General features: G+C 38.0%; 1 protein-coding gene and 1 pseudogene across 2 annotated transcripts in view; one reads left to right on the top strand and one right to left on the bottom strand.

Moving 5' to 3' along the window:
- Nucleotides 1-26,333, bottom strand: part of TMCO1 (transmembrane and coiled-coil domains 1) — a 51,085-nt gene that overhangs the window by 8,704 nt on the left and 16,048 nt on the right. For both annotated transcript variants that reach the window (XM_025991277.2, XM_072759586.1), the window contains 3 exons: nt 24,199-24,245; nt 22,726-22,793; nt 8,707-8,851 (listed from right to left, as the gene is read on the bottom strand). In XM_025991277.2, coding sequence (XP_025847062.1) covers nt 8,707-8,851; nt 22,726-22,793; nt 24,199-24,245 — 260 coding nt within the window. The remainder of the gene's footprint in view (nt 1-8,706; nt 8,852-22,725; nt 22,794-24,198; nt 24,246-26,333) is intronic.
- LOC112914318 (AP-4 complex subunit sigma-1 pseudogene) lies at nt 3,777-4,590 on the top strand (annotated as a pseudogene).

Genomic DNA, 26,333 nt, shown 5'->3' with positions numbered 1-26,333 from the left:
CTCCTTAGCTGTTTACCAGGTAAATTTGCTTGGGTTTTTACTGAGATTTAGAGCACTTTTTATACAAGAGATCACCATTTACACAATCTACTACTGACTCATAATAGGGAGAAAATAAAAAAAGCAAGTACTTTAATTTTGGGAATTAAGGAAATTTCCTTCCATTCTTGAATTTCGTCATACCCAGGACTAACTTAACACCCCTGCTGGAAGCTGGCAGACCTACCATTTCCGCTGCTACAAATTCACACAAAAGAAATAGTTGCAGTGTGAAGGTCAAGGCAGCTAATCATATAATCACTAAGCATAACAGAATTTTTAAAAAGGAGAAAGATGAAATGGGAAAACATAATTAGATTTATTTTCAGTTAATGACATATCATGCTGTTTCAATCTATAAAAAGCAACCTTATCCTACCTTGAGCCAGGAAACAAATATTAATGTAAAAAATACCCCAAAGGAGGGGGCACCAGTTGATTTTTTAAAAAATGTGACTGCTAACATTCTATATCATTGTCTTCTGATTATCCTAACATGTTGAGGCTGTCCACCAACCCCCTCGCACCTTTGTAAAAACAGACTCAGAGAGACTCAGAGATGTTGACATTCCCAAGGATAATTAGCCAGTAAAGTGGCAACAAGATTCAAACACTGGTGTCTTACCTCCAAACACTGTATCTCTTCAACCTTACAATGCGGTCCTCCTCTCTCCCCATCACTTTAAAGTTTCTGAAGTAGGAATGTGGCTTAAAATCTATCATATGATCAGTATAGCATTACTTTTGCTCTCCCTTGAAATCTCTTAAGGTAATGGTAAATCAATTAATAATATCCTAGCATGGAAAAAATATGTACTAGATGAAAACCAGATTCACAAATACTTATGTGAACTAGTATTATATCATAATTTAGGTTCAAAGTTCAATCTTTGTTTCTGCTTCTATTCTGAAGGACTAATATAATAGAATTAACTTTAGGGGCACCTGGGTGGCTCAGTGGTTGAACATCTGCCTTCGGCTCAGGTCATGATCCCAGGGTCCTGGGATTGAGTTCTGCATTGGGCACCCCGCAGGGAGCCAGCTTCTCCCTCTGCCTATGTCTCTGCTTCTTTCCCTGTGTCTCTCATGAATAAATAAATAAAATCTTTTAAAAAAAAGAATACAAATGTACTTCTATATCCTCATATTTGATAATGATTTTTTTTAAGTGAAGCTATAGGTAGAAAAATTAACCTTTTAATTTCACAAGAAACAAAAGTTCTATGACGGCAAGGACCATAATTTTGTGTCAATTTTGTTTAAAACTATATACTAAGCACCCAGCTTGGAGCCTGATACAGATCTGTGTTCAGTTTTGTTGAGTGAATAAACGAACAAAAAATCTATCATGGGATTATTACTAATGTGATGATGAGCTCTTAAGGATGGGAGAGAAGACTGAAACAGAGAGATGCCCTTAATTCCACTAAATATCATACCTCCATCATAATAAGGGGAGCATTATTGTCATGAAGGGCACAGAGCTAGTTGGTTTAATTACACCATCACTCACATTTAGTAAAGGAAGTGGATTCTGGTTAACATTGTAGAGTGTTATTAACTGACATATGTAAATGTAGTCATAATCTTTCACAAATAAAAGACTTTAAAAACATAAATTCAGGAAATCCAGTGGTAAAAGTATCTAATCACTTCAGCAAACTCTTGACATTTTCAAGGTACTGCTAAGAAAGGATTCTCATTCTCCTAGATGCTCTACTCTAATTTACTACTATCAGAAGACTTCCCTGTTAAAACAAGCAAGGCCACCCCCACTGCTGGAGGTAACATGCATAAAATACACGTGGTTTTTACACGTTCAGCATAAAAATTAACCCTGAGCAAATGAAATTATGGTTTCACTCACTGAAACAAAAACATGAGAAATTACTCATACCTTTTAATATTAAATGGTCTCAGGTTGGTGGTGAACTGGCCTTAAGATTAACAGTCCTGGGTAAAATGATGCAGTAACTGAATACCAGCTGGCAAATCCGCAAAAAAATTAAAACATAAAATTGCAGCATGACCCAGCAATTCTATTTCTGGGTATACACCCAAAAGAAGTAAAAGCAGAAACTCAGAAAGACATCAATACACCATGTTCACAGCAGCATTAGTCACAACGGGCAAAAGGTGTAAGCAACCCAAGTGTCCACTGATGGACAGATAAACAAGAAGGGGTATATACACAAAATGAGATATTATTTGGCCTTAGAAAAGGAAGGAAATTCTGACACTTGCTACAATATTGGATGAACCTTGAAAACATGCCAGTCTCAAAAGGACAAACATTATGAAATCAAATCCACAAATACAAGTAGTCAAATTCATAGAGGCAGAAAAAAGAAAGATTGTTGTCAGGGATTGAGATGCAGGGGTGATGCAGAGCCTATGTAGGGTTTTCATGTAGGAAGATGAAAACATTTTAAGATGGATGGTGGTGATAGTTGTATAACAACATAAATCAACTTAATGTTGTAGAACTGTCCAGTTGAGAATGGTTAGACAGTAAATTTTGTGTTGTGTGCATTTTAACACAATAAATGAGAAAGATTAATAGCAGTGGAATTACTGGATATAGGAAACAGGAAGTAGCGTCTGGACATAAGAGAGGATTAACTGAAGGATTCTGCAGGAATACGGCTACCACAGGCAGTCACACTGGTAAGTTTAAGCCTCTGAGACTCTCTAGGCATGAGATACCCATCTGGCCTACTCCTTATTCTTTTACCCTGAGGGTTCAGATCACACTGCCTAGCTCACCCTATGACATCAGCACATTTCAAAAGACCTCTTATCTGAACAAGATGTGAAGGAAGGAGTGCCTCTACTCAAACACCTGTCACTGGGACTGAACAGACCTTCAAATTTCAAAGGTGAGTTTAGATAGACACTCCAGAGAAAATCCCATGAGGCTGTTGGCAAGGATTTGCTGTATTCACATGTACACCAGATTCAAGACCAATCATTCATTCACCTCGCTGCATTCTTTTGACCCTTTGGCTTCTTAGTCTTTGTAAAAAAGGAGTAGGTAAGCTGTGATCTCAAATGAATCCGTTTTTATGTTTTCCTTCCTAAAAACCCACCTAATAGTTGGCAAAGAAGCAATAAGATACACCAGTATGAACTCCAAATGGATTAGCTAATCATTTAAGTGCAAAGAATGAAACCAAAAAAATACTAATAGAAAACAGGATGAATTTCCTTATAACTTTGGAGTGCAGAATTTTCTAACCATAATCCAAAATCCAAAAGACAAATCTGACCGAAAAACAAAACAAAACAAAACAAAACAGCAAACAAAATTTTGTGTGGCAAAAACCATTGTAAGTAAAACTGAAACACAAATGACAAGGGACGCCTGGATGGCTCAGTGGTTGAGCATGTGCCTTTGGCTCAGGGCGTGATCCCCGAATCCCGGGATCAAGTCCCACATCAGGCTCCCTGCAGGGAGCCTGCTTCTCCCTCTGCTTGTGTCTCTGTCTCTGTGTCTCTCATGAATAAATGAGTAAGATCTTTAAAAAGAAAACAAAAACAGAAAAAAGTCAAAATGGCTGCCCCAAGGAAGCCCGCACCGCGTAGCTAGCAAGGGCTGAGGAACAAGCTTCTGCGGGAAAGGGGGAGGGGGGCTCTCGGAAGAGCCGTCGCCAGAGCCATAGGCAGGACTATCGCCCCCCCCCGCCCTCCCCCCCCACCCCCAGCTGCACAGGTTCTAATTACAGAATTACAGGCACCTCTTGACATAACTTTTGAACTATCTGGAAAAACACTGGCCAGAAAAAAAAATGATAAAGTTTTTCCTAATGGTGAATAAACAAGAAAATTTCTTTGTTTCTAAATACTATGAACATGTGGAGATTAATAAGCGTACACTTCTTGAAACGGAAGTCATAAAGAGCTGTCTCTCCCGATCCAGTGAACAATGCTCTTTCATTGAGTTTAAGGATTTCAAGCTGATATATCGACAGTATGCAGCTCTCTTCATTGTGGTTGGAGTTAATGACAGAATGAGATGGCAATTTATGAATTTATCCATAACTTTGTGGAAGTGTTTAGATGAGTACTTCAGCCAAGTGAGTGAATTAGATATGATGTTTAATTTAGACAAAGTACACATCATTTTGGATGAGATGGTGTTAAATGGCTGCATTGTGGAAACAAATCGGGCAAGAATTCTTGCCCCTCTACTCATCCTTGACAAAATGTCAGAAAGCTGAATGATGGCTCTGCCAGACAAGAGCTACTTATAAGTGAGAATACCATGGAATGAATACCTTTCAACATCTGTAGCCCAAAAAATCTGGAAGACTCTGTATTGCAAAATGGGGTGTCTTCCAAAAACAATTTAAATAGGTGTTTCCCACACTTCCTAAATGGAAAACAAAACTGCACATTAAAATATGGTGTACAAAGAACACTTTTCTCTGAACTAAGAGACAAGTTTTGTTTTCTAGCCATAAGCATTTTTCTCCCCACTTGTTCAAATTTTGTTGCATTCTGAGGGTAGCTTTTTTGTTCTTTGCTTCTCTTTGTACATTTAATTCCGGATTAGCAGCATGGGAAGAACATGTGACAACTATGGGCCAATAAAATTTTAAACAACAACAAAAAAATTTTAAACATAGTAAAAAAAAAAAAAAAAGAAAGAAAACAAAAACAAATGACAAGCTAGATAAATTATGTGTGACTTACAGTACACGGAGAGGGCTAATCTCCAACATAAAACCTAAAAATTCAAAAAAAGACCAACAACCAGGGACACCTAGGTGACTCAGGGTTGAGCATCTGCCTTTGGCTCAGGGCCTGACCCTGGGGTCCTGGGATCAAATCCCACATCCGGCTCCCTGCAGGGAGCCTGCTTCTCCCTCTACCTGTGTTTCTGCCTCTTTCTCTGTGTTTCTCATGAATAAATAAAATCTTAGGAAAAAATATAACAAGTCTCTCTCTCTCTCTCTCTCTGTGCCTCTCATGAATGAATAAATAAAATCTTTAAAAAATATATAACAAGCGGACAAAAACAGATAACCAAAAACTTCTATAAGGCAAAATATGACCAATCATTATGGAAACTTGAATCATTCTATATTAGTTTCCCCATCACTCCATTTTATATCCCCAAACAAGCAAACAAAAAAAAAAACCCCAATTCACTATGTTCTCTTAAAACTACTTTATACCACAGTATATATCTGAAACCAAGTGGCCTACTTCTTTGCCTAAGAATGGCCTCACTGGGGAAATCACAGTACATCTATAATTTGAATTTCTGAAAGCCTTCTGTTTTATGGCTGCTCATTTCACAGGCATCTACACAATTACCATGTAACCTAAGATCCTAAGAAGTAAACAAAACAAAACAAAACAAAACATGGAAATAGTAAGCTAACAAGCATTTTAATTCAAAGAGAGAAGCTTATATTTCATAGTAACACTTCAAATGCTAAGGTATATCAGAATGGATAGAAGTTCATAATCCTCCGATACATATGCTAACAACTAGTGAGGAACAGGTCAGAAATCATATGTAGCTACTAAAATAAAAATTATAAAATTAGGTCACTGGTGATTTTTCTATGATTTTTAATATATTAGAATACCTTGGGGGCAGCCCCAGGGCGCAGCGGTTTAGCGCGCTGAGTGCCGCGTGCAGTCCGGGGTGTGATCCTGGAGACTCGGGATCGAGTCCCATGTCCGGCTCCCTGCATGGAGCCTGCTTCTCCCTCTGCCTGTGTCTCTGCCTCTCTCTCTCTCTCTCTCTCTGTCTCTCATGAATAAATAAATAAAATCTTTTAAAAAAATTAAAAAAAAAAAGAATACCTTGTTTAAAATTTGGGTAATAAAATTATCTGCCCAAGATGAGCACCACTTGGGATGCGGCAACAAGTCAGAATTCACCATTGATTTTGGGGAAAAGAACTGTATACAAAACAAATCTTTCAAATACAACACTGTTATATTAGCTATGCAATACTGTAATATTGTCCCATTCCAGGCACTGTTAATATCAGTGTATGGAAGGGACAAGTAGAAATCAAAATTTTGAGTATGCACCCTTCCCGGCTCAAAACACATTGAATGTGTGTGCGTGTATGTGTCTGTGTGTGTGGCCAGGGGTGGGAGTTGCCACCCTTTTCCTCCCCTTCTCTGTACTCAATAAGCAATTATTTTATTAAGCTGTACCAGTGAAGGATCTACCTTCCTATTTAACTTTATAGCACATATTAAGCACTGTAGTTCTCAGGGGCTGGCCTACCATGCTGGTCCACTGACTGTTTTTATGAATAAAGGTTTATTGGAACACAGTCAATACTCATTTATATATTGTCCATGGCTGCTTTCATACCTTAATGGCAGAGCTGAGTAGCTGTGACAGTCTCTGCCTGAACCTTCCGGGATTAGCAGACTATGGCTGACCCCTTGCCTGGTTTTGTAAATAAAGTTTTCCTGGAACACAGCCATTCATTCATTTACATACTATCTAGGACTGTTTTCATACTGTAATGGCAAAGTTGAGTAGTTACAACAGAGTGTATGGCCTGAAAAGTAAATACAAAAATATTTACTATCCAGACCTTAACACAAAAGATTTGCTGACTACCATGGTAAATGAACATTGCATTCCTGATAAGATTTAACTGCTCAACAAACACCTCACCAGACTCTCTGAAATAACGGAAAGGAGTTTAAAGACCAGCTTGACCTGAACTTCCTCAACGATCATTCTTAACATTTATTTCATTTTAAAAACTCTACAGCTTCAGGGCAGCCCGGGTGGCTCAGTGGTTTAGTGCCACCTTCAGCCCAGGGCATCATCCTGGAGACCTGGGATCGAGCCCCACATTGGGCTCCCTGCATGGAGCCTGCTTCTCACTCTGCCTGTCTCTGCCTTTCTCTCTCTGTGTCTCTCATGAATAAATAAATAAAATCTTAAAAAAAAACAAAAACAAAAACAAAACTCTACAGCTTCAGATGGTGATTTCTAGGTAGCAATGTCCAGGTAGCAGTGCAAATGGTCCATCTAAAATGCCTTTTGTGAGCTATCACACATAAAGTATTAATATCTGCATGTAATTAAAGTAGAATTGCTCTTAGTTGCTTGAAGTAGAATGTAAGCATCACTGTGGTTCATTAATATTTAGACATAGCTGCAATTTAAAAATTTCGGATTTAAATAATCAAATTTAAGAGCAACATTCTGGAAATCAACAGACCTCTGCTAAACCAACAAAGGAGATCTGTGTTGTCACTATCCTGGTTTTCATGTTTAGATAGACTAAATAAAATGCTTCACTACAGAGACATTTTGAAAGGTGTATTATACATCTCAGTTACACAAGAATACAACTTCCAGTGGACATACCCACTTAGCTGCTCCATAAACATCTCCAACAGCTTATCTTCTACCCAACCTACTCCTTGTTCCTCTATACCCCCCTCTTAATGAGACTAATCTCCATTTGGTCACCAAAGCCATACCTGGGAGCACATACATTTCTCCTTTCTCACTAAGTTCTGCTTCTTTACCTCTGCATATGTCTCATCTTTGCCCTCTCCCTTTCATCCTTCTCATCGCTGCAATAGTTTAGGACATAACGATTTTTTGCTGACAATTTGGATAGTCTTCTGGTATTTGTGCACCTTGCCAGGCTCCTCTCACAACTATCCTTCAGAAAGCAGTTAAGTGTCAGAAAACGTTGCCAGGAAGCCTTGAAACCTGGTTGCACTAAATCTACAAAAGGAGGTGGGAGGCAGCCAGAGAAAGAGCATTCACAAAAAGTAAATCTGAGTGAGTGGGACATGGGAGCTGTCAGGCAAGTCAGAATGGTTAGAATGTTGGATGAGAGATAAGGTGGGGAAAAAAGCCTTAAGCAGTAAGACCATGTAGATCTTTGCAAGTTTCAAACTATAATTCCATTTCCTACTTTTCCTCACATGCTAGGCCAACCAAAAAAATCTGCTACCATTGACAGTATTCAGAAGAAGAAAAAGTACAAGTCTCATGTGCCAACTTCCCCATGGCAATGCCTGCTGAATGGTAGCTGTGTTCAAAAACTGAAATATAAAAAGTTCTTAAGCCAGAGACTTTAATTAACCCCTCTTACTTTTTAAGTTCTATTTCAAAAAGCTACTTCATTCTCTAAACCTTTCCGCCTGAATCTTCCCCCACTAATCAAATGTTATGTTTCTCTCTGGGGTCTCCCAACGATCTATACTTCTCTCTTGGCTCTCACTGTTTTTTCACTATGAATGTCTGATAATCATGGTGGCCAAATGTAAATTTTCTAATGCAGACTTGAGTATCTCAACTGTGAATAACCTAAAGTCACCCAATGTTACGTTTGTGTTCCTAAAGTGCCAAAAAGCACTGGCATAGAGAAGAAATGATACTGAGAAGACCAAACTTGCTCTTTACTTTTGTATCTTTAGATTGTTCCAATGAAGAAGGAACCTAGGAGCTCCAAGAATGGGATATGGAAACCATGTTTGGTTTATGGCTACTTCTCATCCCAAAGAATCCACAGTCTAGATCCATACACATTTAAAACAGCTTCAGAGGAACCACTGGGATTCTATAATATTTCTGGTATTAAAAAAGTAAAAGCTAATTTAGGGCCAGAAAGCAAGGAAGAATATATGTATTTAATAGTGGATATGCTCACTCACCTGTCGAATTGACATGGTACAGAGAATATACAGAAAGATGAAGGAACAGTCTGTGGTGTCATCCCCCAGCAGATTTCGATGAGACAGTCCTTGGATATAGGAAAGGGGGGTGAAAGGCAGTTTTGCCACCACTCTACCATCAAATCTAAAAAGGAAAAAACAAAGAATTGTTATTTTTGGAAGACTGACAAGCTTCTTAGTTCCAGGGAAGAATCTGAGACAGAAATAGAACTCTTAAGTCCCTTGATCTCTAAAACACAAAGAGTAAGTAATATTCTAAAAAGAGACCTAAAGAACAAGGATGTAAGGAAGGGCCTAGATTTTTCCATCAATCTTTTTCTAAACTAATGATTCTTAATTCTTTCAGTATCAGAACCCCTTAACACTCTGAAAAATTGAGATGCCTACACTGTTTAAAGGTTATAGTTATTAATATTAACTGCTTTATAAATTAAAACTGAGGAATGTTAAAATATTTATTAAATTATTTAAAAGGTAGCAATAAATTCATTATATGTTAACACATATTTTTATGAAAAATAACTATCTTTTCCAAAACAAAAAAGAATTTAGTGAGAAGAAAGGCTCTTTTTTTTTTTTTTTAAGGCAAATGTCTTTAATGTTTTCCTTAATAGAATATTGCTGGATTCTCATAGCTGCTTCAGGATTCAGGCTGGTGCAATAATGTATATTATGAAGCCCTGAAGCCTCTGGGAAATTCCACTTTACACTAAAAAGAGAGTAAGAATAAAAAAGGAAAATAACATCTCAGAATTATTAAGGCAGTAATGTTTATCTCAAGGACTTACTAAGAGTCTCAAAAAGCTCCAGGGATCCCCAGACTATACTTAGAGAATCACTGTTTTAAACTATGGCACCAATAATAATATTTAAGAACCCTTTTTTCCAAGACTCAGAGACTCCCAATACACACCTTAAACAGGCTAAACACTTCTGAATAGAAATTCATGGAATATATAGTGGTGAATGAAAAAAGTAGATTCTTAAAATGCACACACAATACTCTGAGATAACTTTTAACATACTGTTAGTGTTTGAAAGCTTTTTTTTACTTCTAAATTAGAAAGGAAAAAAAATTTTTTTTTTTTAAAGATTTTATTTATTTATTCATAGAGATGCAGGGAGAGAAAGAGAGAGAGAGAGAGAGGCAGAGACACAAGCAGGCTCCATGCAGAGAGCCTGACGCGGGACTCGATCCAGGGTCTCCAGATCATGCCCTGGGCTGCAGGCGGCGCCAAACTGCTGCGCCACCGGGGCTGCCCGGAAAAAAATGTTTCTAAAAGAGAAAAACTTAGAAAAAAGCTATAAGAAAATGCATATCAGCATTTATGTTGAAGTGCTGAGGATGTTAGCTTCTTTCATATTTTTCTATAAATAAGTAGTATCAGTCAATAACGAAAATCATAAAAATTAATGTGATTAAAGATAGTGATATTTTACATTAGAGAAATGTATGACTGTATCAGCTAAATTATCCAAATAAAGTCTCTAATTCCAGTTAAAATAGCCAGAAAATTCCCTCTTAGAAAAACACTTGGGGGGGCTTGGGTTGCTGTTGGTTTAGAGTCCGACTCTTGATTTCAGCTCAGGTCATGATCTTAGAGTTGTGAGATCAAGCCCCAGGTTGGGCTCCATGCTCAGCAGAGTCTGCTACAGATTCTCTCTCTCTCTCTCCCTTTCCCGCTGCCTGTCTCCCACGTACTCTCTAAATACATAGATACATAAACAAAATCTTAAAAAGAAAAAAGAAAAACATCCGGAAGCCTGGCTGGCTCAGTCAGTGGAGTGTGAGACTCTTGATCTCAGGGTTGAGTCCGAGCCCCACCTTGGGTACGGAACTTACTTAAATAAAAATTAAAAAATAGGGATCCCTGGGTGGCGCAGCGGTTTGGCGCCTGCCTTTGGCCCAGGGCGCGATCCTGGAGACCCGGGATCGAATCCCACATCAGGCTCCCGGTGCATGGAGCCTGCTTCTCCCTCCGCCTGTGTCTCTGCCTCTCTCTCTCTCTCTCTCTGTGACTATCATAAATAAAAAAATAAAAAAATAAAAAATAAAAAAAAAATTAAAAAATACACACACACACACACACATATAAAGGAAAATGCTTGGTATACAAAATGTTTCTAGGGAGAGGGAAAAGAGAACTAGCAATACCTCTTTGCTTCCGGGGGAAAAAAAATCCCTAAACACCCAGATCAACTACTTTGGTTCTAAAGAACTTCTTAGACAACTGTGTTGCCAAGAATATAGAAGACAGTGAATTTGATACCTTCTATACATATGACTGTCCACTTACTACTTCCAACTGCCTTCCTAGTGCATATTTATACAGGGAAAGGCTCAATCATGAAGTGACTTTACTTGTATATGACAAAAGTATTTAAAGATCTGCTTGAAGTAATCACTGTCATTCTCTTCCACTAGCTTCACAAAAGCAAAACAAAAATAATAGCTTTTTCAGGGGAAGATATTCCCATTTTCTCACAACAAGTATTAGGTGCAGCTGCCCCAATATTTTCTGGTTATATGCTATATACAACATGCTGCTCTAGGTATGCCACTCTGACTGTCCTACTGCACAGTTAGACTATAGGAAGGGATGGAACAGATATAAGCTGTCCAACCCCCCTTATTGCTAACATACAAACCCAATAAATTCACCTTATGTAGTCACTTTATTTTCTGTAATTTTCAACTTGAAATTATAACCAAAAAGCAAAACCAAAAATAAAACCCTTTTAGAATCAATAAACAAATTCAGTAAAGTTTCAGGATATAAAATCAACATACAAAAATCATTCTATGCATTTCTGTACACTAACAATGAGCTATCTGAAAAAGAAATAAAGAAACTAATCCTATTTATAATAGCATCAACAAAAATAAAATACTTAGGAATAAATTTAACCAAGGAGATAAAAGATCTGTACAATAAACACACTAACACATTGATGAAATATGTTGAAAAAGACACAAATAAATGGAAAGATATCTGTGTTCATAGATTCGAAGAGTTGATATTATTAAAATGTCTATACTAACCAAAGTTATTTATTTATTTATTTATTTTTAAGATTTTATTACACACTACACACACAGAGAGAGAGTGGCAGAGACACAGGCAGAGGGAGAAGCAGGACAAAAATTAACTCAAAATGAATGAAGAACTTAAACGTAAGACCCAAAAAGGTAAAATTCCTAGAAAAAAAAAACATAGAAAAAAGTTCCTTGACATTAGCTAGGACTTTTTTGTATATGATAGCAGAAGCACATGCAGCAAAAATCAACTATATTAAATGAAAAAGCTTCAATATAGCAAAAGAAATAAGCAACAAAATGAAAAGGCAATCTATGGAATGGGAGAAAAAAGCATGTAAACCATATATCTGATTAAAGGGTTAATATTCAAAATATAAGAAACTCAAAACTCAACAGTAAAAAAAAAAAAAAAAAAACCAAAAAACAATCTGATTTTAAAAAGGGCAGAAGATCTCCATAGACATTTTCCTCAATAAGGCATACAAATGGGCAAGTACAAGAAAAGGTACTCAACATCGCTAATCACCAAGGAATTATAAATCAAATTCACAATGAGGTATCAATTCACTTCTGTAAGAACGGCTATCATCAAAAAGACAAGAGATAACAAATGCTGGCAAAGATGTAGAGAAAAGGGAATCCATGTATAGTGTTGGTAGGAATGTAAGCTGATGCAGCCACTATGGAAAACACAATGGAAGTTCCTCAAAAAAAAAAAAAAAAAAAAAAAAAAAAAAAAAAAAAAACTACCATATGATTCAGCCATTCCACTTCTGGGTATAAATCCAAAATAAATGAAATAAATTCCTATCTCAAAGAGATATCTGTACTTCATGTTCATCATAGCATTAATCACAACAGCCAAGACAAGAAAACAATCTAAGTGTCCACCTACAAATGAATGAATAAAGCAAATGTGAGATAGATACATACACATTTACATAATAGAATGCTACTTAGCCACAAAAGGGAAGGCAATCCTGCCATTTATAACAACAGAATAAACCTTGAGAGCGTTATGCTTAGTGAAATAAGCACAGACAGAGACCAAAATAATATGATATCACTTAGCTATGAGATCTAAAAAAACTGAACTCATGGAAACAGAGTGAGATTGGTGGTTGGGAGATGCTGGGGATGGGAGAAATAGGAAAATGTTGGTCAAAGGATACAAACTGGGCAGCCCAGATGGCTCGGCGGTTTAGTGCCGCCTTCAGTCCAGGGCATGATCCTGGAGACCCAGGATAGAGTCCCATGTTGGGCTCCCTGCATGGAGCCTGCTTCTCCCTCTGCCTGTGTCTCTACCTCTCTCTCTGTGTGTCTCCCATGAATAAATAAATAAAATCTTAAAAAAAAAAAAAAAAGATGCAAGCTTCCAGTTGTAAAATGAGTAAGTTCTGCATATCTAATGATTATAGTCAACAATATTGTATTATATACTTAAAGTTGCTAAAGCAGTAAATCATAAATGTTCTCACTGCCACAACAAAGTTATAACTATATGAGGTGACGGATGTGTGAACTAACCTTACTGTAGTAATCATTTCACTAGATGTGTATCAATTCACTACATGTAAATCACGTGTGTACACATAAACAATGTTATATATTATATGTCAGTTATATCTCAATAAAGCTGAAAAAAATATTTAGGGAAAAAAAGGAAAACTATTTATGTCCTATAAGTTATTCATTTCGGTGTATCTACTATGCATGACACCTTAAGCCAGCCATAAATATGAAAAAAAAACTTCCATGAATTATTATTTATTCTTTATTTTTAAGATTGTATTTATTTATTCATGAGAAACAGAGAGAGAGAGAGACAGAGACATAGAGGGAGAACCCCAGGCTCTATGCAGGGAGCCCAATGTGGGACTCGATCCCAGGACCCTGGGATCACGCCCTGAGCTGAAGGCAAATGCTCAATCTCTGAGCCACCCAGGCATCCCAAATTCTTAATTTTAATGAATTGATTTTTCTTTTTTTCTTTTTTTTTTTTTTAATTTATGATAGTCACAGAGAGAGAGAGGCAGAGACAGAAGCAGGCTCCATGCACCTGGGAGCCCGACGTGGGACTCCATCCCGGGTCTCCAGGATCGTGCCCTGGGCCAAAGGCAGGCGCTAAATCGCTGCGCCACCCAGGGATCCCTGAATTGATTTTTCTTGGAGACTTGAAGATCATCACAAGAATAGCTAAGTGAAGTGGTATCTAGCCTAATAAAGAAGAGTCAGTGAACAAAAGGGAAAGGTACAAAGAAAGAGATAGCTTATAAATATCATTATACCTCAGTAGATTATTTCTTTCAGTACACTTACTCTGTGGTTCCAGAAGGCAGGACCATGACTCATGAGTAGAAGTATGGGAAGGTCCAGTAAAAGGAATTACTTTCAAACCCTAAAAACTACTCAATAAATGCATGTTATTTCAGAAATCACCAGATTCCTCATTGTTGGAAATAACTGAACAAAGGAGGGAAAATTACCTGTTAGAGGTATTTTTTTTTTTTAAGATTTATTTACTTATTCATGAGAGACACGGAGAGAGAGGCAGAGACACATGCAGAGGGAGAAGCAGGCTCTGTGGGGAGCCTGATGAGAGACTCGATCCTGGAACTCCAGGATCACACCCTGAGCTGAAGACAGATGCTCAACTGCTGAGTCACCAAGGCGTCCTATGCTAGAGGTATTAAGTGAAGGGATTTTTGTACTGGGCCAGAAGTTATGTATTAAATGACTTTTCAGATCTCTTCTAATTTTAAGATTGTTTCTTTTCAAAAGATTTTATTTATTCATGAGACAGTGAGAAAGAGAGAGAGGCAGAAACACAGGCAAAGGGAGAAGCAGGCTCCATGCTGGGAGCCTGATGTGGGACTCGATTCTGGGACTCCAGGATCACTCCCTGGGCCGAAGGCAGGCGCTAAACCGCTGAGCCACCCAGGGATCCCTAAGATTAATAGTTCAACTTTATGGAAATGATCCAGGATGAAAGAAATAAAGAGCTCAAAGCAGGGCCTCCTATTGCTTCTTTGGAAATCTGGAAACTCCAGTCCTTTCCATCTTAATCAAACCTCAGACTTTTTTCTTAAAATCTGCCAGCTGTCAACAAATCTTAAGATTAAAAGGTATATTAGAGATAGTGTATCCCATTCTACAATAAACAGATGATTAAGGTGAAACACAGAGAAATTATGTTAAAAACCGAAAAATATAATCATAATATGTACTAGAATTTTCATTTCATATGCCAGCTTATAAAAAACAGAGATATAGACTTTAAGGTGCTCACAGTCTTAGACAGAATAGTAATATATTTTTATTTTTTAAAGATTTTTGTTTGTTTGTTTGAAAGAGAGAGCACACCAGCAGGGGGAGGGACAGAGGGAGAAGCAGATTCCCTACTGAGTCAGGGTGCCTGACGTAGGGGCTCAATCCCAGGACCCTGAGATCATGAAATGAGCTGAAGGCAGCCACTTAACTGAATGAGCCACCCAGATGCCCCATTAATATATTTTTTAAAATGCACAGGCACAATGACCAGAGCAAAAACATGACTTAGAGCCCAACAATTGTGCTCCTTGGCATGTATTCAAAGGAGTTGAAAACTCATGTGCACACAAAAACCTGCACACGGGTGTTTAAAGCAGCTTTAATCATAATTGCCAAAACCTGGAAGTAATCCAGATGTAAGTGGATAAACAAACTGGTACATCCAGACAATGAAATATTATTCAGTGCTATAAAGAAATGAGCTATTGGCCATAAAGAGATGGAGGAACTCTAAATGGATATTACTAAGTGAAGGAAGCCAATCTGAAAAGGCTACATACTGTATGAGTCAAACTATATGACATTCTGAAAAAGTCAATACTATGGAGACAGCAAAAAGATCAGTGGTTGCCAGGAGTCCGGATGGTAGGAGAGAAAGGAATGAATTGGCGGAGCAGAGAATTTTTAAGACAGTTAAACTACTCTGTTTGATACTATAATGATGGATACATGCCATTAACATTTGTCCAGATTCACTGAATGTTCACCAAGCGTGATCTCTAATGTAAACTGTGGACCTTAGTGGTTGATGTGTCAGTGTAGGTTCAATTGTAAAAATGCACCACTTGGGCAAGGGAGGTCGCTGATAGTGGGGGACATCACGCAAGGGGTAGAAGGTATATAGGAAATCTCTATCTTCCTCTCAATTTTTCTGTAAACCAAAATCTGCTCTAAAAAAAAATAATAAAGTCTTATTGAAAAATTAATACAGCACTTAAATAGTAAAACACTTATATTACATGAACTTCCACCAGTATTGCAAAGCAAAATAAGTAAAAAACTACTGTTGTCAGTGTTCCGAATAAGAATGTTGACAAAAAGAAAATAGTGTCCTTAAGAACTAAGAACAGTCTTCCTTCTTGCCAATAGTAGCCTTCTATAAGAAGTTTGAATATAATGAATATTTTCATGTCATTTTCTTCCTAAAGACATTGTATTTGATTTCTTTGATGTCTATGGCTTAAAGAAAAGGCATCTAATATTTTATCTTGTACTACTGAACTGCATAAATAGGCATTTCAATATTGGTGTAAGACTTAAAAATGTAATCACCAAGTAGTTGCTGAGTAATTATACAATACATGCTTTTCAGATACGGCCCTTGACTCAAGAGATTTAAGAGTGGAGAAATAAAATGGAAATACATAAGATATCATGGAACACACAAGAGATTGCCATTCAATGTTAGATGGCTCACTTGAGTGACGATGCTATGAAAACTCTGCAGAGAAAACCCACGGGGCCTCCGCTGATGAGGGAAGTGCTCTGACCCCCACATGAGCTTATATATAGCTTTGAAAACTATCAAAGCAGCAATATGGCTATTATATTTGACTTTCTTTAGTATTTCATTATGAAGTATTTACCCTCTCTGGTTGTTCTAATTCAATTCAGCTTAGAACTAGGGAGGAGAAGAAAGCAGCAGAGGAGAAAGGAGGGAGGGGAAATTTGGAAAGAATGAAACCAAGTCATTTGCCTGATCATATATGATTATCTATCTAGAAAATCAGAGAACCAAATTAAAACCTATTAGAGTTTAGCAAGATGGTCAGTTACAAAATAACAAAAACTGGTAACCTATTTTTATACCACTAGCAATGAGCTAGAAGATATAAAATACATGCAAAACCTATTTGAAAATAAACTACAAAAGTTATAAGATAGACTTAGCAGAAACACCATGTTCCTAGATGGGAATATTAACAATTATAAAAGTGTTTAAGATTTTAAAATTAGTATATAAATCAAATAAAACTTAAGTCAAAACTTGAATGGGATTATCTTAGGGGAAACTGACACATGATTCTAAAATTCCCATGAAAGAATGTGTCTCAAGGGGTGCCTGGGTGGCTCAGTTGGTTAAACATCTGCCTTCGGCTCAGGTCATAATCCCAGGGTCCTGGGATCGAGCCCCGCATCAGGTTCCCTGCTCAGTGGGGAGCCTGCTTCTTCCTGTCCCTCTGCCCTTCCCTCTCCCCCTTCAGCTTATGCTTGCTTGCTCTCTCTCTCTCAAATAAATCAAGGAAGGAAGGAAGGAAGGAAGGAAGGAAGGAAGGAAGGAAGGAAGGAAGGAAGGAAAAAAGAAAAAGAATTGAAAAGTGAAATGAAACAAAACGAAAAGACTGACTGACTCAGGAACAGTGAGCAGTGCAGTTAGAACACAATAGTTTGTAGACAGTAAAAACAAAGTCTGAAGAACAGGCTGGGGCCAACACATGGAATGCCATGAAAGCCAGGTTAAAGAGTTTGGACTTAAATCAGTATTCAGAGTGGCACAATGCAACATAAGGACTTGAGTAGAGACACATGAGTTATAGCCCAGCTCAATGTTTCTAGCTTTAAGACTTTGGGCAAGTTAAATAACTTGGGAGTCTCATATTCTCATCAGTATAATAAAGACTATAATCCTCATTTCAGAAGGTTGTTAAGATTACAAAGGCAACATATATAAAGGCCAACAGTGGCCAACAGAGTTCCTGTTCCATCAGTAGCAAATGTGGTTATTAGACAATGGGTAACATGCTTTTGGGGACAGTTAACTTACTGCTGCAGTGACAGGAGGCACCCGAGGATGGAGAGCAGCTAGGAAGCTACTGGCATGCCCAAGGTCAAGCGGTAATAGCAAAGGGAAAGGCAATGAGCTGAAACCCGGATGAGAGCTGGTGCAGCATGGATGAAGAGGAGGGGGAGGAGGGAAGAAGGGAGGAATGGTAGGATGGGCAGATGGATGGATGACTAGATAGAAACAAAGAGTTGAATAAACAGGAACTCTTAACTGATGGAACAGAGGACTGACAATGTTAGAGATAACTCAGTGTCTAACGTTACACTTGGGGCAGGGTAGATACACAAGAAACGTGTGCTGAAAGGAAGAGGGGGGGGGTAAGCAATAAAGCTTTCAATTCCAGGTTAGTAGAAATGAGCACCACTGAAAGATACAGAAGTATCAAGAAGAGTGTGGGTTTGGCAGAGAACGTGATGAGTTCCAAGTAAGCCTCAAAAATAACGTAAAGAGAAATAAGTCTCTCTGATGCTCAGGGACAGGCATGTTCCGCAGCCCAAGGAAAAGGCAAAATATAGCTGGGGTAGGGTGTTATTACTATAAAACTTCTCTAAGAGAGCTCTATAACGGATCTTCTACAAATTACAAGGTCCCCTACATAAAAAAAGAACAGTAAATTTTTAACTAGTAAATCAATATTTCCTATATAGATGTCTATTCTATTTGAAGGCAATACATGGCATGAGGGCTCAGGCTGGGCAATTTTCTTTTATCTCCCACAGTGTGAGGCACAAAAAATGGCATGCAGCTGTTTGACCTGAATAAACATTAAAAATAGTTGAAACCTATAAATATTCATGTAGCACACTCACAAAAAATTGAGAATTGGAGGAAGAATATCAAAGGAAGGCAAATGAAAATTATTAACTCAAAAGAGAAAGAAATATAAGAAATATGGTATAATACTTTGTGGTTATGTGGGATCCCTGGGTGGCGCAGCGGTTCGGCGCCTGCCTTTGGCCCAGGGCGCGATCCTGGAGACCCGGGATCGAATCCCACATCAGGCTCCTGGTGCATGGAGCCTGCTTCTCCCTCTGCCTGTGTCTCTGCCTCTCTCTCTCTCTCTGTGACTATCATAAATAAAAAAAAAAAAAAAAAAAAAAAAAAACTTTGTGGTTATGTGATTCTATGACTATAAGCAGATATGTCAGCTTCCTTTAGTAACTAAAGCAATTATGGATTCAAATCAAAACTGTATGCCAAGCTCTAGTTTTAACTACAGAAAAGAAAGAAAGAACAGGCAAATTGTTCTAAAAAGGTAATCTAACATTACGTCCTACTGTAAATAATGAACATAAGCCAAAATGATTCATTTCCATGTTTCACAACTTCATTTACAATACAAGACTTCTCCCTACTTAAACCTAAAGTCAACACTCTCATCATTAAAGAGATATACTCTTTGAAAATTAGATTTATATTACTCTAACCTGTCAACAGGATGCACATGATTTTGCACTTTTTCCAAACACTATTGATAAGTTAATACTGAAATAAACACTCTCAGTATTTTTTGCTGATATTAGCCTGTCTTATTACAAGACTCTCTGAGCTATCCTACGCTGAAATAAACTATGACCTAAGAGTCAGTAGAAGACATTTTCATTTGGTCTGAAGCCTTTATTTGTTGGTGCAAGATTCTAGTGCTCTTCCAATCTCAGTTGTGGAAGCCCATACAGAAACAGGGACCAGCAACCCTAGGTAGCTTGGAATGCTGAGCCTCCTACATGGGGAGCAGTCCTCCAGGCTTGTGATGGACTTTATGGGAATGAGAAATAAACTTCTGTTAGAGAACACACACACACACACACACACACACACACACACACACACGCACACACACACGTGCACGAACATATTTTCATCAACTACATTCAGACTTTTAAAGTTTTAAGAATTTTGTTCCAGGGCAGCCCCGGTGGCGCAGCGGTTTAGCGCCGCCTGCAACCCAGGGTGTGATCCTGGAGACCTGGGATCGAGTCCCACATCAGGCTCCCTGCATGGTGCCTGCTTCTCCCTCTGCCTGTGTCTCTGCCTCTCTCTCTCTAGCTGTGTCTCTATGAATAAATAAATAAAATCTTAAAAAAAAAAAAAAAGAATTTTGTTCCAATGTAATTGGTTTGCTAACTAATATTTTCATAACTGAACCACTGATATCTTGCAAATTAATAATTATAATTTAAAAAATTTTGGTTCAAGGGGTGCCTGGGTGGCTCAGTCAGTTAAGCATCTGACTCTTGAGACTCTTGATTTCAGCTCAGGTTGTGATCTCAGTGTCCTGGAATTGAGGCCTGTGTAGTTATCTCTGTGGCCAGCAGGGAGTCTGCTGGAGATCTCTCCCTCTGCGCCTCCTCCTGCTCATATATGCCCTATCTCTCTCAAATAAATAAATAAATCTTAAAAAAAAATTATGTTTCACATTTCAAATGGCATCAAATTCTTATCTCAGAATAGTATAAAAACTATGACAGTGGAAATTGAGTTGTATATTTACAAATTTTTAAGATTTATTCAATAAATATCTTTATAAGCCCTGAAACTCTAAGGATATGAAAACTCTAAGGATACATGTGAAGACTATAAGGAACTTACAGTCCAGTAAAAGCAGACATAAACATAAATTTGATAAAGAAACATAAGAATAAGGAATAGAATAAAATGCTGAACCTCTAGCAAAGCAGGACTCAAATTTGTCACAAAAATCACTCAATCAAGCTAAGGTCAATCAGAATAGACACACATGCACACACAACACTAACTTTAAAAATATTATTTAGTAGTATGAGTGAAGAGAAACCTAAGGAAAAGTTAATTATTGAATTTAAAATGTATAGCTGAGGACTTATCCAGCTCTATACTGTCCAGAGTACACTTTAAAAAGAATATCTGAGGGATCCCTGGGTGGCGCAGCGGTTTGGCGCCTGCCTTTGGCCCAGGGCGCGATCCTGGAGACCCGGGATCGAATCCCACATCAGGCTCCAGGTGCATGGAGCCTGCTTCTCCCTCTGCCTGTGTCTCTGCCTCTCTCTTTCTCTCTGTATGACTATCATAAATAAATAAAATTAAAAAAAAAAATAAAAATAAAAATAAAAAGAATATCTGAGTATTTGTGTTGTACCATGGACACTTAGTGGTTAACTATAAAACCTTTCAGTGTTTGCTTTGCCTCATAATTCATGGGAATATATATCCAAGAAATGAGATAAAGTATGGCAAAATGAAAAGAGTATTGAGTTTAGAATTACAAGCCAGAAATCATGAGACTTCTAGATACTTTAGGCAAGTTATTTTACCTTCCAAAGGTTCCTTTCAGCTCTAAAGGTTCTATGATTTCAGTAATCATTAGTCAAAAGGAAATTTTATATTAAAATCATTTGGACACCCCCTCTAGTCCCTCACCTAAGTAAAAATACCCACTCACTCACTTTCTTTTCCCTCAGCTGCACTTCACACGGATTTCTAGTATAATATCCATCAACATATTTGTTTATCTTTTCTTCCCATAAAACTGACTATTACTGAGGACGGGGGCCACACCTTATTTGTCATATTCTGATACTCCCACAATGCCTGGCACAATGTGGGCACTGAACTAGTAGGTAGGAAGAGGTGCAGGGAGAGAGAGAGACAGAAATGAAGCAGGGGAGGAAGAGTAGGAGGAAAGAAAGGAAAAGAGGGAGGGAGGGAAATTCTCATTCCTGTGGGATGATTCAGGTGGGCCTTGAAAAGTAATAAATGACTGCCTGTCATGTCTGGATACTTTCCCAGTTTCTGTCAAAAGCAGTTCCACGATTACTCAGGCCTGCTATCTGCCAGTTTAGACAACAGTAACTTAATTTATCATTATACAAGATAATGGTTGTTAAGACTCTAAAAGAGTCAAACATCTCTATAAGACTACCCTCATTTTGAACAAGTATGCTAGTCAGTAACTTAAAACACAGGAGGCATATTAAATTCTCTTTAGAGGCTCCATAATACCTTAGTCTTTACCTTGTACATAAAAGATTCTCAATATTAAAAAGGGTGAGGAGGCGCCTGGGTGGCTCAGTCAGTTAAGCATCTGCCTTTGACTCAGGTAATGATCCTGGAGTCCTGGAATTGAGTCCCACATTGGGCTCCCTGCTCAGTGGAGGGCCTGATTCTCCCTCTCCTTCCCCTCCCCACCCTTGCTCATGCTCTCCCTCTATCTCAAATAAATAAAATCTATAAGGAAAAAATAAAGGGTGAGAAAGTTATATAATTGAATTCTCTCAAAATTGAATTTCCTTGATTTTGGTAATTGGATTGAAGTTATATATGAGATTATCCATGTTCCTAGGAAATACACATTTTAGTAGTTATGGCAGCTCCTCAGTGGCTCAGTCTGTTAAGCATCTACCTTAGGTTCAGGTCATGATCCCAGGGTCCTGGGATGGAGCCCTGGGGGAACTCCCTGTTTAGCAAGGAGTTGACTTCCCCTCTCCCGCCACCCCTCCCCCTCTCCCTACGCTGCTCCCCCTGCTTGTGTGGGTACTCTCTCTCTCTCTCTCTAATAAATAAAATCTTTTTTTTAAAAAAACCAAATTAGTAGTTTTGGATAAAAGGGCATGAAGCCTATACTCTTGAATAATTAAGAAAAATACATAAATAATGTATGTATGAATGAGCATATAGTTGATATGGAGAGACAGAAAAAGAGAAACAAGAGAAATGTGAATCTGGATAATGGATATATTATTCTTGTAACTTTTCTGTATATTTGAGATATCAAAATAAAATATTACCAAAAAAAGTTAATTGCTTACAAATACACACACGGAGAGAACAATAGTTAGGTAAAAGCATATTACTAAAGGGTACTCACATAGAATTGAACATTCCCATTAGGGCAGTAAAACAAAAGCCAATTGCAAACATGGATTTCATTCGGACCTATAAAGAGACCAATAAATTGTCATTTCACACTAAAGTCACCACTAAAGCACGCCCCAAAATCATGATTTCATGTCATATTTAAAATGCACCCCATAGCAAAAAGCTATTTACTGGCTAACCCACCCTCCACCTCCATGCCCTTCTCCTTGCCCACGTCTGATGAACAGTATTGGGGTGGCCATGTGACAATTCTGGCCAGTGAGTTACAAATACAAGTACTAAACCAGACTTTGAAAAGGGACAAACTTGGCCTACATCCTTTTAAGCCTTCTGCCCATTCTTCTTGCCTGGAATGAAGAACATAATGCCTGAAGATAAAGGATAAAGCACCATCAAATAAACAACCATAATCTGAGAATGGCTAACCTAAGTTCTTAATGAGATTACTGAGCTGCCATACCAGTCCAGGACTATCAACTTCTGGATTTCTTTCACAAGTAAAAAATCTTCATTTGTTTAAGTTGTTGTTAGTTAGATATTCTATTACTTGCAGCTAACTTCTTAATTACATATGTGGTAAATAAATAAACGAAAGATCATAAAGATGTAAGATTAAGATTAATAGTTATCTCTGGATGATAGTTGTTTGTTTTTTGCACGCTCTTCTGACTGAGCTAACCTGGCACCCCTGGATGACAAGGTTTATCAGCGATTTTTCTCTCTTCTTTCTGTAGTTTCCAAATTTAGCCTCATAAACATTTAATAATTATGTCAACAGAATAGCTACTTTCAAAAAGATGTACTTTAAATTATAGCCTTACTCAATAAGAATTTCAAGGAATGGAAGATAATATAGCAAAGGTCTCTTAGAAAGCAAACACAATTGTTGTACAGTTCAGATGTCCTGTGTTAAACATACAGAAATTAAATAGAAAAATTAGTCAAGCTATATAATTAGCCTATCTATGCTTTAGAAAAACTCTTCAACAAACTCTATTCTTTATAAATGATGAGTAAATGGTAATAAAATTATTTTTCTTTACACTTTATGCCTGATATACAGAGCAAAAGGTCTCTTAAAGAACAAAGGCAACAATAAAAGCCACCTATAATGCTCCAACTCAGATCCTGGTGTGACACAGGTCACCAGAAAACCAAAGATTCACCAATGACATAAAAAAGAAAAAGAAAATACACTACTTCATTTGAAACATAAGGGCAAAGCTAATCAAGAACTGTGAAAGGGACAAATCATGACCTCTGAAACAGCCTGAAAGAGCTACCCTTATTATGGAGATGAAGTTCAAGCCCAGAGCATATTTTCATTTCCATCTTATCTGGGAACACCATGACATTATTGGGTGAATTTCTGAAAAGGTAAGTACAATGTACATAATATAAATCAGTCTTCTGCTATACAACATTTTGTGGTTTACCACAATATTATACTTTAGACTCTTACCATGGAAAGGTCCCTGTTGTTATTTTTCAGTTTCTCTTCTTGCCTCTCTGTAAAGAATTAATGAACTGGTTAATATACACAATGCTGAGCACAAAGCAGATGTTAAACTGTCACTGATTGGTGACTACAAAAGCATTTCTGTCTCAGGATCACTTAATAATAAGAAGAGCTGAATATCTGGAATATTGTATGCTTTATATTAGCAGCAAACTCAAATGCAGCAGAGCACTGAAGTGTTTCAATTTAAATAAATAAAAATCTTTATTAAAAATTACCTCTGGTATTAGCGTCTTAACTCTGTACACTAAGATATATTTTAAACTACAGTGATGGAAAAGTGTAAACACAATGATTGTACTTAGGCTTCAAACATGAGTTACTCATCTCATGTTTTTTTCCCCTCCTTTCATTTTCGTCAAGAGAGCAGAGTCCAAAAAATAAAAGCCAATCAAGACATATTTAAAACTCAGGTTCTTTCATATCACAGTTAATTACTCTAAAAATAAGTGTCATTTTCTAGGTAAGTCACTTAGAAAGCTAGACAATTTCACATATATTTCCAGCAAGTTGTTACACCCATTTAATCCGAACTGCTTAAAGAAGTCTCAACTGTACATTAATGCCCTTATTTACTGTACTCCATCAACAGAAGGGATTTGTTTCCAGGAAGAAACTGAGGTCCCACAAAGGGAAAGTGACTTGGTAGAGACCCCATGGGCATTCCATGGCAAAGCCAGGACTAGAATCCCAGTTTCCCAACTCCCAACCCATTGACCTCTATGTTCGCTCTGATACTGTTCTCTTTGATCATGTATTATTATTGCCATTTATTTAACAAATACTGGTTACCTACTATGTGCCAGGCACTTTTCTGAGCACTGGAGATACATGAATGAAAAAAAGTACACAAAAACCCCCACCTTCATAGGAAGACTACAAAATAAAAATATAAGATCCTTTAAATCTTTTTTTTTTTTTTAAGATTTTATTTATTTATTCTTGAGAGACAGAGAGAGAGAGAGAGAGACAGACAGACAGACAGACAGACAGAGGGAGAAGCAGGCTCCATGCAGGGAACCCGACGTGGGACTTGATCCCAGGTCTCCAGGATCACGCCCTGGGCTGAAGGTGGCGCTAAACTGCTGAGCCACCCCGGCTGCCCATAAGATATTTTAAAATTAAAAAGCCATACGATTAGAATAAACTGGTGCGAGGGCTAGCAAATTTGAGCAGGTAAAGGAAAGGAGGAACTAAAAGAGGCCTACAGGGAGGCTGGCTTGAGGAGTGGACCACAGTTTCCAAACAGTACACAGCGGGATTAAGACATGACCCCTTGCCCTGAACTGCTCCTACCCAGTTTATTCGCTCTGGGAGGGAAGGATATGGGGAGGAGAGAGTAGGATACTGCAAATATATGGAAGAAAAGGAACAGAAAGAATGGAGCTAAGGTCTACCTTGGGGGCGGGAACTCCTTTGCTATATAGGCAGTCCTCTTACAGTGTAACAAGACGTTTTTAAATTGGGAGGGGTAAGGACTGGGGAATGAGATGACCAGAAGGTAAGCAGGCATAAAATAACTGGAGAGGGAAGGGACTACCACTACAAATAAAAAAAAAGGTATAGGAGATCTCCTATGCTAGAAGCTTTGACATATTTCTGACTCCCTCCTTTCTCATCCAGATACCACATCCTTTAATTATACCTCATACATATTTTTTAAAGATTTGTTTTTTGAAAGAGAGAGAGCGTGCACACTTGCAGGGGAGGGGCAGAGGGACAAGGAATCTCAAACAGACTCCCTGCTGAGCACTGAACCCAACACGGGGCTCACCCTAGGACCTGGAGACCATGACCTAGGCAAAATCAAGAGTCAAACACTTAACCGACTGAGCCCCCCAGCCCGCCACAGAGCCTCACATACCTCATAAATATATATGAACCCCTCCTCCTCTTTCCTTTATCCTTAGGATTTCTAACTCCTTTTTACCTATGTTAGGTCTTCTAGCATGTCTCACTGCCCCCAAACTTGCTCCCTCAAAACCATCTTTCACATAGCTGCCTGTCAGATGTACCTAAAATGCAAAACTGACCAAAACTATGACACTTCCCAGCTTAAATTCTGGCATGGCCTTTCA

This window comes from Vulpes vulpes, chromosome 5 (genome assembly GCF_048418805.1).
Source record: "Vulpes vulpes isolate BD-2025 chromosome 5, VulVul3, whole genome shotgun sequence".
Lineage (NCBI taxonomy): Eukaryota > Metazoa > Chordata > Mammalia > Carnivora > Canidae > Vulpes > Vulpes vulpes.
This window is presented reverse-complemented; position numbering and strand designations above follow the sequence as displayed.